Source organism: Grampus griseus (assembly GCF_964374135.1).
Source record: "Grampus griseus genome assembly, chromosome: 12".
Taxonomy (NCBI): Eukaryota; Metazoa; Chordata; class Mammalia; order Artiodactyla; family Delphinidae; genus Grampus; species Grampus griseus.
The window spans coordinates 64,485,841-64,498,826 of NC_139006.1; the positions used below are offsets into that span (position 1 = coordinate 64,485,841).

General features: G+C 53.9%; 1 protein-coding gene across 2 annotated transcripts in view; it reads right to left on the bottom strand.

Annotated features, from left to right (window-relative positions):
- Positions 1-12,571, bottom strand: part of SMAD7 (SMAD family member 7) — a 30,010-nt gene extending 17,439 nt beyond the window's left edge. The window contains exons 1-3 of one of the 2 annotated variants that reach the window (XM_082667670.1): positions 11,782-12,571; positions 10,376-10,429; positions 4,787-4,858 (exon numbers count right to left, since the gene is read on the bottom strand). In XM_082667670.1, coding sequence (XP_082523796.1) covers positions 4,787-4,858; positions 10,376-10,429; positions 11,782-12,394 — 739 coding nt within the window. In that variant the 5' untranslated portion in view covers positions 12,395-12,571. Of the gene's footprint in view, positions 1-4,786; positions 4,862-10,375; positions 10,430-11,781 lie in introns of both variants that reach the window. The other variant, XM_082667669.1, reaches the window with a different exon arrangement.
- Positions 12,572-12,986: the final 415 nt, after the last annotated feature.

A 12,986-nucleotide genomic window follows, 5' to 3' on the forward strand; every position in this document is an offset into this window, starting at 1 on the left:
GAGATTCCCAGCTTGCCATCACCATTCCCAACCAGACAACAAATGCAGCTGAATAACTTTCCTTAAAAACAGGATGGGGCACTCTTTCCTAAGCTACTTGGTTTGAGCCCAAGTTGACTGTGGACTGAGCCAGGACCACATTTTCAGATTATGTAGGTGTTTTTGAAGACTCTCCTCCGAGGCTCTCATAGACGCCAGCAGAGATTAAAGAAGAGGAAAGAACCTTTCCTGGAATGGATGCTGACCTAAGGACATTCCCATCACCCAGGAACTAGAAGTGAGACACGGATCTGAAGACCTTAGCAAAGGAGCTGGCCTCCCTTGGGTTGGTGGGACGGTGTCTCTCCGATAAGCATGATTTTGTCCAGCCAAGAGATGGGTTCCTCAACACCCTCCCCCAGACACATCGGTACTACACCTCCACTGCCTCGCACCTCCCTCCCTGAAATCCAGGGTGGCACCTCTTTTGAAGTTTAAACGACTACAAATGGGGGCTTCCCTGGTGGTGCAGTGGAGAAGAATCTGCCTGCCAATGCAGAGGACACAGGTTCGATCCCTGGTCTGGGAAGATCCCACATGCCGCGAAGCAACTAAGCCCGTGCGCCACAACTACTGAGCCTGTGCTCTAGAGCCCGTGAGCCACAACTACTGAGCCCGCGTGCCACAACTACTGAAGCCTGCATGCCTAGAGCCTGTGCTCTGCAACAAGAGAAGCCACTGCAATGAGAAGCCCACGCACCCTAACAAAGAGTAGCCCCCCGGGCTTCCCTGGTGACGCAGTGGTTGAGAGTCCACCTGCCGATGCGGGGGACACAGGGTCGTGCCCCGGTCCGGGAAGATCCCACATGCCATGGAAGCAGCTAGGCCCGTGAGCCATGGCCGCTGAGCCTGTGCTCCGCAACGGGAGGGGCCACAACAGTGAGAGGCCTGCGTACCGCAAAAAAAAAAAAAAGAGTAGCCCCCCACTCACCACAACTAGAGAAAGCCTGCGTGCAGCAACGAAGACCCAACACAGCCAAAAATAAATAATTTTTAAAAAATGACTACAAATGACGCTGGCCTCTAATCCCTGCCTTAATCAGCGAGGCCCATATGTCTGAGGCCCAACCAGCTTTAGACACCAATATACAAAGGAGGAGGCTGGGTCTGCAGCTGAATAACCTGGAATTCACAAGTGAGGTGGTATTTCTTCAAACCCCTCCCACCCCACCCCACTACCCCGAATCAGGACAGCAGACAAGCTAAATGAAAGCTCCCCCCTAGAAACTCCAGATGGAGGCTGCAAAGATGACAGCTTCGAACACATGCTTTTAATTACCAGTGACACAGTGAAAGCTCTGGGAGCAAATCCTTTCCACTTCCACCATCGAGCTGAACCTAGAAGCTTCCCATCTACGTAAGACCTCTCCCAGGTGGGTATTCTTGAGCCAGGATGCGTGCCAGCAACAAGGGTTTGTCCTACACGCCTTTCCAAAAGCACCATACCCAGATCCCAATTCAGAACCAATCCAAACACGCCCCGGGCCCAGAGCACATATCCTTGTGGAGAAACCATCTCCGAGGTCCACCTACCCCGCGTGAGAGGGACCCAGGCCTATCCCAGCGCCTGCCCGCTCATGTGTCTGTGCACGTGTCTATCTGTAGGTCTGTAGCACGCATATACACGCGCACGCGCGCACACACACACACACACACAACCAGGCAGCAAGCAATCCATCTGTCTCCGAGAGCCGGCTGTCAGAAATGAAAGTACAATCTCCTGGAACCGAGTCCCAGCCTTCTAAAAATGTGCCGTTTTCCCAGACTGAGGAAACTTGCAGGGGTGGGGTCTGTTTCACTGCGAGTCCCAGAGGCCTGGCCTGTCGTCTCCCCGGCCAGCCCCGCGCTGCAAGGCTGGAATTCCAACCTGCAGCCAGCGGGCTGGCTCCCAGTGCTCCTACCCACCCACTCCCCTTCCTCGCAGGAAAGGGAAGGGCCAGCCTTGGAGTCACCCCGGCATCTCGGGAGGGGCGAGGGGCGTGCCTTCAAGCACACCCTCACCCCCACCCCCGAGGCACCACATTTTCACATTCGGCTGTTTTTTTCTTTCCCTTCTTCCCTTGCCAAGAGAATCAAGCCCTGGCTCCCGCTGCCGACCTTCCTCCCACCCTAAACTGAGCCCCATTCATTAAGCCCGATCTCGGCCAGGACAGGAAGGAAAACAGCACACAGGGCCCGTGAAAGAGACGCTCAGAGAGGTGATTTCCAGGGGGGAGGCGGGGGCAGAGCCCTGTGGGCACCTTCCCCGCTCCCCGCCGTGATGCCCACTTGGCCTGGCGCTCGCCACAGCAGGCTCCCTGCTCCAGCCTCCCTGGCCCAGCCCCCTTCAGCCACCACAGCCCCCCACCGGCCTCATCCTCCGCCAGGCAGACACACCCCGGCCTCGGCCACCTCACCCCCCCCCCCCATGGAAAGATCAACTTCTTGGAAAGGAGGTTTGGGCTTTCTCCATTTGCAAAAACCCTCCGCCCTGGACTCGAGCCACTACCACCATCTTTTGGGGGGGCCTTCTCGCGGCAGAGGGTGGAGCCCTGGGTTTTCTCAGGGCCTATTGCCTCCCCTCCAGACACCCCCAAACCACGGGCACCAACCCAAGAAACAGTTTCTTCAACTTCCCCCCACGGCATATTATTAATAAACTACTCCAACTCTGAACGGAAAGAAGAAAGAGTTGAAACTTTGAAGCCTTGGGAATTAGTAAATCAAGAGCTAAAATTCAAAACAAATGCTCTTTCATGTGGAGCCCCCCGTCACGTTTTTTTCTTCTGGCAGTTTTGTTGAACGACGCTATCCCTTCAGAGACAAGCACTGCTTCCTAGCAGCTCCTCATTCATCGAAATGGCTGCAGTTACTTTGGGGGTAGGGGAGGAGTTCATCATTGCTTTACCCCCAGTTTCTTTCTAGGACTAGAAAAACTCTTGGAAGCCCACCCGTCTCAGAAAGGGCTGCACTGTCACACTTTTGGCTCTGGGGGCCATGTAAGGAGGCTGATGGCTCAGGCGGGTATCCTTACTTCCTCCAGCAGAGGAGACAGACAAGATGTTATCAATAAGACAAACCTTCCGAAAAGCCCCCTTTCAAAAGCTACCACTTCCCTTGCTTGTTTCATGTGGTTCAGAGGGGCTGGGACTCCTCCCTGCACATTCAGAATTTAAAAAATAAAACCCTCTAACAACATCCTGAGTGTGCTATTTTGCCCAGACCCTTTCCTCTCCTTGGCTTTCTTTCTTTCCGGAACTCTCTCAGCCTTAGAAAGCAGAAAAGACACAGCTCTCATGTCCCGGTATGTTCTTCCCTCCTCCACCGCCATGGTCCACTCCCATTCTCACCCCAAGCCCCTGCCCTTTCTGGGTCCCTCTTTTTTCCTGTTCAGCTCTCATTAGGAGCTTTGAGTAAACAATACCCTCTGTCTCAGATAACAGCCAGAGTATATACTGCACTGAAATCAAAACAAACAAGGGTCTCCCTGAAGACATTCTCAGCAAGCTCAATTCCTGCAGAGGGAACTGGCTAGCATGAACCGAGCCGAGGCTGAGCGACACCTGACCAGTTAAAAGTCGCAAAAGACGGTGCACCATGGTCCCCCCAAAGACAGTTTTTTGGTTTTTTTTTGTTTTGTTTTTTTTTGCGGTACGCGGGCCTCTCACTGTTGGGGCCTCTGCCGTTGCGGAGCACAGGCTCCGGACGCGCAGGCTCAGTGGCCATGGCTCACGGGCCCAGCCGCTCCGCGGCATGTGGGATCTTCCCGGACCGGGTCATGAACCCGTGTCCCCTGCATCGGCAGGCGGACTCTCAACCACTGCGCCACCAGGGAAGCCCAAAGACAGTTTTATAGCTTCCATCGGAGCTGCCATGCTCCTACACCAATGTCCCAAGGGCCAATGCCCAGAACTCTGCTGGATTTTCTTTTCTTTTCTTTTTTTTTTTTTTTCCCTGGATCACTTTCCCTCTTGTTTTAGCTAGTTCTTAGAAAATCCAGTGATGGCATACTGGGGTGGGAAAAACAGGTGGAAAACAGGACATATTTAGAACAGAATGGAAATGTCTCCCACTTACATTGCTAATGAGTTTCTCCAAGTTTATCACTCTCTTCTCCTGTCTCTCAGGGACAATGATGTTTAGGCTCTCCAGTGCTCCTCACCCAATTCCATAACTCTCCAGCCTGGGAGTCCAGGCCCCTGCTCACACCTGTGGGCCCTGAGGGACACCTTCCCTGCTGGGTAACAGTATTAGCACCTACTGTCTGCAGGGTCCCCACCATGCACTGCAGACTTCTGCACAAAGCTGGATGGGAAGCAGGATTTGCAAAGAAGCACCGAGGCCATCTACTCTAAACTCCCATCCTACACTTGGGGTCTGTCTTCTACAAGTGCCCCAAAGGTGGATCCATTCCCTTCAAGGCACCCGATGCACTGAGAGTGAGAACAAAAAAAGGGCTTAAACCCGTGAACTAATGACACCAAAGTCACCAAGTGGAAGCCCCTCAAGTCGGGAGCTGCTTAACAATAACCACGAAACGTGGCCCAACACCAGCCCTCCGGCTGGCCCCCACACTTCCAGATCTATGGCCCAGAAGGATGAGCTGAAGGGCAACAGAGTCATCACGGATACATCCAGTTTCATGCACATAAAAGTGAGAATTAATTCCAGACCAGCTGGGGTGGCAGAAGGCCACCTCCATTCCTCCAGTCTCCAGTCATTTCAGGAGGTCTTCGAATTGCCAAGAAAGTAAGAGAAAGCAGCTCACCTGAAAGCCCCCCAGGGGCCAGATAATTCGTTCCCCCTGTTTCAGCGGAGGAAGGCACAGCATCTGGACAGTCTGCTGTGGATATGAAGAGAGAAATAAATAAATAAAAACACCAAGATTAATTTTTAAGCACATTCTAAACAGCATTAAAGAGAAACCACACATTCCAAACGGGTGACTCCCGGCCGCGATGCTGATTATTAATGGGCTGCTCAGGCTTCGCCCCCCATCATAAGACAGACCACAGCACCTTGTCACCCGTCTGGGCTCCGGGCGGCCAGTTAATCATTAGTCAAGACAGACTGGCTGGAATTTCTCTTTTATGGCAAGTCCCCCATTGAGGAAACCAGGTAGTTCCCAAGGTCAAAGGACGCCCGGTTCTTGTCTCTCCACCACCTTTCCCATCTTTTCCCAAAGCATGGCCTCTCTGCTTGGATCCAGTGGCCTCGCTGCCACTCTCATCTTTTTAAAGACAGACTTCCCAGTTCTTTAGGAAGAACTGGTGCTGGGCTGAAGGGACTTCTTCCTTTTTAACTGAGGTATAGTAAGTATAAAAAAATACAAATCTTAAGTGCAACTCGATGAAATGAATTTTACTCATGTACACACCTGTGTGAACAACCCCTCACGCCACATCAGGACAACAGAGAACATTTTCAGCAAGGCTCCCTAATCCAAACTCATCCAAACTCCCCATCTCTGGAAACCCTCCCAGGCAACCCCAGGCCTGCAAGGCTCCCTGCCTCAGTTCCTATAAAATCTTTCTGGCACCCAGTACTTGTAACTTCCTTCTGCTGTCTTTATTGATTTTTTCCCTTCAGATCCTGTCTGCCTGAACTAGACTAGAACCTTCTCTTCAAGGTCTTTGTCACCCTCAGGTGCTCAGCACAATGACCTAAATGGTCATGAGGATAATGCCAATTCCAGATGAGAAATATACAGACTTCTCAACCTCCCTCCAAGCAATTAAAACAAAGAATAATGGCCGCGATCCACAACGCATTAGTCCCTCGAAACAAAAATACACAAGACCCCACAAGCGTATCACGCACCATTGGCCATGCCAAACTTACTGAAATCCATAGAGAAAGGCCGGTTCAGGAAAGGAGCGTCCCAGCTCCAAAGCAAAAATACCAGTCCCTCCACCCCAGGCCACTAGCAGGATGTCCCCGGGGGGTGCGTTACCAGTTTCCCCCTGGAAACACTTGGCCGAGAGGGCGAATAGGAAGCCAAGTGAAAGAGTAGTCCAGGGGCAGGTAGCCACAGAGCTCTCTAGGGGCCCAGCAGCTGTCTCCAGTGCCTGGTAAAAGGGGGGAGGGGCTGGGCCACTCAACTCTGAGGTCCTCTCTCTAATCCCTCTCTTGCATTCTCTCTCAGGCTGGAAGAACAACTTTTCAAGAATTCTTCTAAACTGGGAAGGAGGAAGCAAAGGAGGGGCAGCGGCGGGCAGGGGAGAGAGAAAAGACTGTGTGGGTAATTTCACTGTATCAGGGTAAAGTCTGATTCCTAACAGGAATATACAGTTTTACAGGATACACTTAATCAAATGGAAAACAATAGGGGCAGGCAGGAAATGGAGTTGCTGGTTAAAGAGTGTAGAGCCTGCACTTTCTAAACTACTTCGATGGCCTTCACTATGTTGGAGATTGGCTTCTACCTACCCCGCAAAGGGAAGACACCCCCATGGTGACTTATCCGCGGCCACTCCCTCCCTCCCCCACCAGCTCTGGCTGGCTGAATCCCAGGGACAAGGTGTGTTTCAAAGGAAGAGCCCACATCTCGGGGCAGAGCTGGGACCACATTCAGGGTTGTCAGCCTGTCTCAGATCAAAGGTTAAGCCAGCTCCACACTGGCAACCACAAGCATTTCTATGAAATGGTGCTCTGCCCTTTGATCTCAGAAGGGATTTACAAACATTAATTAGGTCTCCTTACCACCCCTGTGAAGTAGCAAGGTATACCTGTTTGACACGTACCCAGGTAAACTGAGGTATCACAGAGTAGCCCAAGGGGCCACCCAGTGAGCTGGACCATACCCAAGGGTTCAGCCCCCTCCGTCCCAGGGTAGGCCACGTCCTCACTCTCTTCCCTGAAGGTAGCTGGGCTGAGACAGTCTTCAGTACCCAGACGGGCCTCAAGCTCCTGACAAGTTAGTATAGGTCAAGGGCCACAGCTCCGTCTCTCACCCACAGAAAAGCTCTGCTGAGGTAGCTCCCCGAAGGCAGGGTTCTCAGCTACTGCCTTGTCGTCTGCTCCCCAGAGCCCAGGCTGGTACACTCAGAAACGCTAGGCTACTCCTGGCTCTTCTCCACCGCTGAACACTACCAAGCACCCAGTGAGCGCTGGGTTTTGTGGGAGCCTCGTTCCCCTCTCCCAGCAGTAAGAGAGCTTTCAAAGATGCATGCCTGGGAACAGCCAAGGAATGAGCTGCTGCAAAGGGTACAAGGCGACAGAGCTGGGGACCCCACTTCTCTCATTCAGAGAATGGTTTCCAGACAGCCAGGATATTCTTGTCAACTTAGTTCTGAGCTACCTAAGTACCTACCGTCTGGGACAGAGAAGCCTCCACCACCACCACTATACCCCAGCTCCGCCCCAATCCACAACCCAGGTTACAGAAGCACTAACCAATGCATTGGAATCTTCAATGCATTTTAGGCGGGCACATCAGGTATGTAGAATGACTGAATGAGTGAGCCAATAAATGAGTGAATGAACGCATCATCTAACCTAACTCCTTGATCACGTGGGTTTAAAACCAGGCCTGAAAAAGTTAAGAGTGGCCTGAGTTAAAAGGTAAATGCAGGACTAGGTCCCAGACTTCTCAACTAGGCTTTGGAGGCTCGATCTATCTGCCAATGGTCACCTGGATCCCCAGCCCAAGCAAGTAGATGTACCCAGCAACATCCCCTCCCCGCCAAGCCATTCTTCAAATCTTTCAGACCTTCAGATACAGAGGACACAGGAAGCAGAGCCTACAGAGCAATCCCTCCCAGCATCCCCGCTCCATAAACTGAGATCTCATTCTAACAGCCTGCTCTTACCCCTGGTGTGATGGGGCTGGGGGGGGGGGGGCGGGTGTCCTGACTTCTGAGAGCCTCAAGTCACAGCCACCCTACTCCTACATCCAGCCATGTCTAACACTCCTTCCCAGAAGATCCTGCTGACTCCAAACCACAGAGTACCCAGGCCTCCCTAGTCAGGCCATGCCAGAGGCTGCAGCGGAACGGCTTGAACCATAGCAAAATGGAGCTCCCAACTTTCAGCCGGAGCATTCCTCCAGGGCTGCAGGGGGACCAGGCCCCAGCCTCTTCCCACTGCCTCTGCCCAAGCTGGAGACTTCACAGAAGAGATTCCCTTAGTTGTGCAACTGGTTAGGATTTTAATAGCTGTCCACTGTAAACCTTACGGCTGGTTCTCACCTAGTAACCCAAGACTAAAAATGCAACCTACGACTTAGAAACTTAAGAATGTAAGCAGCTTATCTAAGTTCCCCAGCCAAATACTCTCCCCCATGTGCAAGGCAGAGAGAAAAACCTGGGGCAGCATCCCATCTGTGTGTCTGACCTCAACATCTCTGGCTACAGCAGCCAACAAAACCAGGCCCAGCCCAGGCAGCCCTCCAGCGCGCCAGGAGATTCCCACCACAGGGGCTTCGCCGGTTAGCACCCTCACATCCTTACACAAAGGTGATGTTTTTCACTCCTTTTTTTTTGTTTTGGGGTTTTCTGGTTTGGCGGGGGGAGAGGAGGGTTAGATTTTTGCTTTGGAGTGTTTTGGGGTTTTTTTTTTTTTTTTTTTTGGTTTTGTTTTACAGAAACGTTTTGGGTGAGTAACCAAGCTGTGAGTTTCCGATTGGCAGGTTAATCACTTCCTATTGGCCGATCTGGAGAACTTTTCTCCCCCTTGGAAATGGCACATTCCTGTCTTTGTGGCTTCTCTGTTTGCACACATTTTGCTACCTAATGTCAACACTTGCTAATGAATAAATATATCACTCCACTCGCTGAAAATGAGGTCCTGGCCTGAGAGGGTGACTGCTTGAATCCGGTGAACAGATCTGTCCAGGTATCTCTGCAGGAAACCCAAGAGAATGTAGTCCTTCTTTCCTATGACTTTAGGAAATTTCTCAGAACACTTCGCCCTAGTCTTCTTTACCCCTGGGGCCAAGGTAACTGGCCTCCCTCTTTCTCACTTTTAAGGAAAACCTCCAAATTTGAAGACTATGGAAGGGAAAACAAAAACAGGACAGAGAGAGCCCCTTGGACAACTAAGCTCATAAAAGAATTCTTGAGTATTGATGCCAAAAACCTAGTCAACTTACATTCTTGGAGAAAACAGAGCTTGGTAATTCCAGTTAACATTTGTTACAAATACAGAGCTGCTTATCTCCTCATTAATGACTATTTATCTGGTGTTTTGTAAATCGAAAGCAAAATATCACATGCTTTGCAGGCCACTTACTAGACAGGCACCAGGCAAGCAGCAACGCCTTCGGAGACTTGGAGGGATCGTGTAGTTGGGGAGGGCTGGCTGGAGAGCACGGGCTTCTCTTACACCGTTCATTAAAGTATTTAATTCTGGACAACGCCCCAGCAAGACTTTTAATTAGTGGGGGAAAGGCCCAACAGCCAAAACTCATGAGGCGGAAGGACTTGTAGAATTCCAAGAGGGAAATGGGGCCCAACCCTTCACTTTTCCTTCTCCCAGAACCTTGGCAAAATAAAAATGTCGAAAGCGCTGCATTTGTCAGGCACCAGTGTAGACAAAAGTCACAATCCCTACTTTCAAGCAAAAGAACCTCCCGCTGTAAGAAGGGGCTCCAGGAAACAAGGGCCCATCGAAGTTGTCACCCTCGAGTCCCCATTTTTCAGACCCTCCTCCCCTGGCACTGTCAACCTCTGCACTGCCTGCCAGAAGCTGAATGCAGACGAGCGCAACTGAGGTGGTGTCAGTCTCAAGTGGGGCTTCTGCCCCGGCCCCGTGCCAGCCTGTGACAAAGCACCAGGCAGGCAGAGCTCTGCTAGAAACTATTCTAGCCCTCACCAGGAACTCCGGGAAAACCAGGAGAGGGCTGTGGACTTTACTTCTTAACTTTTCTAATCTCTTGCTCCAAACCAAGGTCCGTCTCTGCACTTTTTAAAACTGTCTTCCCTCCCCCATCGGGTTATCCATTCTTCCCACTGAGATACTTCTGGCACTCACAACGTCTCCGACGTTGCCCATCAACCTGTCCTATTTGGCTCCCGAGATGCTTCGGCGTGGATCAAATTCCACGTGTTAAAAGCTGAGCCGACTTGGGTTATGGAGTGCAAATACATGAAAAAAGGAACAAAATGGAAATATCTAGGAAACAAACACCTTTGCAAAAAGATATATATGTATACACACACACACACACATTATCGCCAGCTCCAGTCACAACAAAAACAGAAAAAAACCCACCAAACTTTCAACATCGGCAACCTATAACAACCTCGGGGAAAGTCCAGCGTCTCCCCACGCCGCTGCCTAGGCATACACATCCGCGTTCTAGAGACTCCATTTCTAACTTAAGATAGGAAGGATATTTTTAAAAGCATCTACTCACCAGTTGGTTTGAGAAAATCCATCGGGTATCTGGAGTAAGGAGGAGGGGGAGACTCTGGAATTAAAAAAGAAAGAGAAAATAAAGGCCGATCCATGAGAAAGAGATAGAAACTTATGATAACAGAGGCATTCTTTTAGCCCAACTGTTTGTCTTAGCTGTGGGGGTTGGAGGCAGGGCCGCGGGGCGGTGATTGCCTTGATATTTAACTGTCAGATAAACAAAAGAGGCCGCCTGGCGCCAGCCTCGGCGCTCCGCTCCTCCACGTCTGCGGCCACCGCCGCCGCCGCCGCCGCCGCCGCCGCCGCCGCGCTCGGCCGGCCGGGCTGGAAACCACCGGCTCGGCCGCGGCTCGGCCGAGGCCGCTCACTTCACGGGGCAGCAGGGCCACAAAGCCCCCTCCCCGTCCCAGAACTTCACACCCCACTCCCACCGTCCCACCCCACCCCCGCCCCGTCCCCCAGGGGTGCAATTCACCTCCGCCACCGCTGCTCCGCTCCGCACCCGCGCGGGGAACACGGGCTTCCCCTTTGCCAGCCCACCTGGGAGGTGCACCCCAAGAGCGCTGGTGAACTTGGATTTGTGGGCGCCCGATGTGCACCCCGCCCCCGCACAAAGACGTATTGAAAAGGGAATCAATGGAGGCCGGGAGTATAAAGAGGAGGAGACTGGGGTCTCAACTGAGAAGCAGCCCAGGCCCCAGGGGCAGCATCCTCACGGAGGCGCTGGGGGCAGACCATTCTACAGTCAGTAACTGCTTTCCTGTGCTGGAAGAATGGAAAAAGCAGGGGGCACCCAACTTCTCCTGACGGCTTGTTCTCTTTCACCCTGGGGTGGCACAGTTTGGAGCAGATATCCAGCGCGACCTTCCATCCTAACTCTCCTTGCCTCAAAACCCAAAGCTGCGCCGGCCAGGGCAGTCTCCCGGCCCCTTGTGCCCGACGTGACCCTCTTTATTTACTAAAGGAGAGCCTTACTCTCTAGCCTTTACAACTGCTTCTCCCAGTCTTCCTTGGCGGCCTTGGACCGAATCCAACTCGGCCACACACCTCAACGCCTTTCCCAGAGCGGGGGAGGCGTGACCCCCACTTCTCTCTGCACCCCTTGGCTAATCTGGAAATGAGGGCATCTAATCTTTAACCCCCTGTGTGTAGAGTGTGTGCGTGAGCAATGCCCAAAGCCTCCCCTGCGCCCCGGGGCAAGAGAAGAAAAAAACTGGAAGGGAACCCCCAGGGAATACCTTTCCAGTTTCCCCTAATCCCTTCTCGACCCTTGTCCCCCAAGTCTCTTCCCAGGAGGAGATGTACACTCCCCTCCAGCGAGGTAGCAAACACACTGTCCAACGGGGCTTTTCTTGCACCACCTGAGCGCCAGAAAGAGGGGAGGGTGGGCGCAGAACAACTTCCTACCTAGTTCGCAGAGTCGGCTAAGGTGATGGGGGTTGCAGCACACCAGCTCGGGGTTGATCTTCCCGTAAGATTCACAGCAACACAGCCTCTTGACTTCCGAGGAATGCCTGAGATCCGGCCACCTGAACACTTTGCACAGCAGGAGGGGGAGCGAATAGGACGAGGGCGGCTGCGCGGGCTGCGAGCCGGAGGGCGCCCCCAGGCCCAGCCTGCAGTCCAGGCGGCCAGGCAGCAAGAGGCACGCGGTGCGCGTACCGCCGCGGGACTCCACGGCCTGGAGCAGCAGCTCCAGCTGCCGTTCCTTCAGTTTCTTGAGCACCGAGTGCGTGAGCGCCTTCAGATCCGCCTCGGCGCCCCCGGCCGCGCCGGAGCCCGCGGCTGGGGGGTGAGGATGGTGGTGACCTTTGGCACCTCGCACCGCCTTGCCCAGGCAGCAGCCAGCCCTGCCTGCGCCGCCGCCACCGGCCCCATGCGCCCGGCCGTCCGTCGCCCCTTCTCCCCGCAGGTCGCCTCCTCCTCCGCCTCCCCCCGCGCCCTCCTCCTCGTCCTCGCCGCCGGGCGCACGGCTCCTCCAGAGACGCCGGACGAGCGCAGATCGTTTGGTCCTGAACATGCGGGGCGAGGAGGCGAGGAGAAAAGTCGTTTGCCGGCTAAGGAGCGAACATGACCTCCGCACACCATGAAGAAGTCGGGTGCCGAGTTGGGGCAGCAGGCGCAGGCGACAGCAGCAGCAGCAGGGGCCCTGGCAGGAGCGGCGGCGGCCCGAGGGGCGCTCCGTGGCATGCGCCAGTCTCCCGGAGGCCGGGGCGCGCGCGGGGGCCCGGGGGCGCCCGCCGGGGCTCGGGGGCCTGCGCTCCGGCTGCCCCACCCCTCGCGGCCCGCGCCGTGCGCCGCTCTCGGGCCCCGGCGCACCCCGGAGGAACGCGGCCGCCGCTTCCCTGGGGGCGGCGAAGCCTACCCCGGTCGGCGCCTCCCCAAAAAGAGGCCCCCCCGCAGCGGCTCCCGAGTGTCGGGCTCGCCAGCCTCGGCTGCCTACATGGAAGATCCGCGAGGGCAAAAAACGAAAGGCGTTCGGCTGGGCTGCTGGAGGGAGGAAAAAGCCTCTTTCCCCCTTGCTAAGCAACTTAATTTGGGGGTGGGGAGAAACTGGCAATTAAAAAAAAAAAAGCAGGCACGCGATTTATTTTTTTCCTCTATATCCTTAG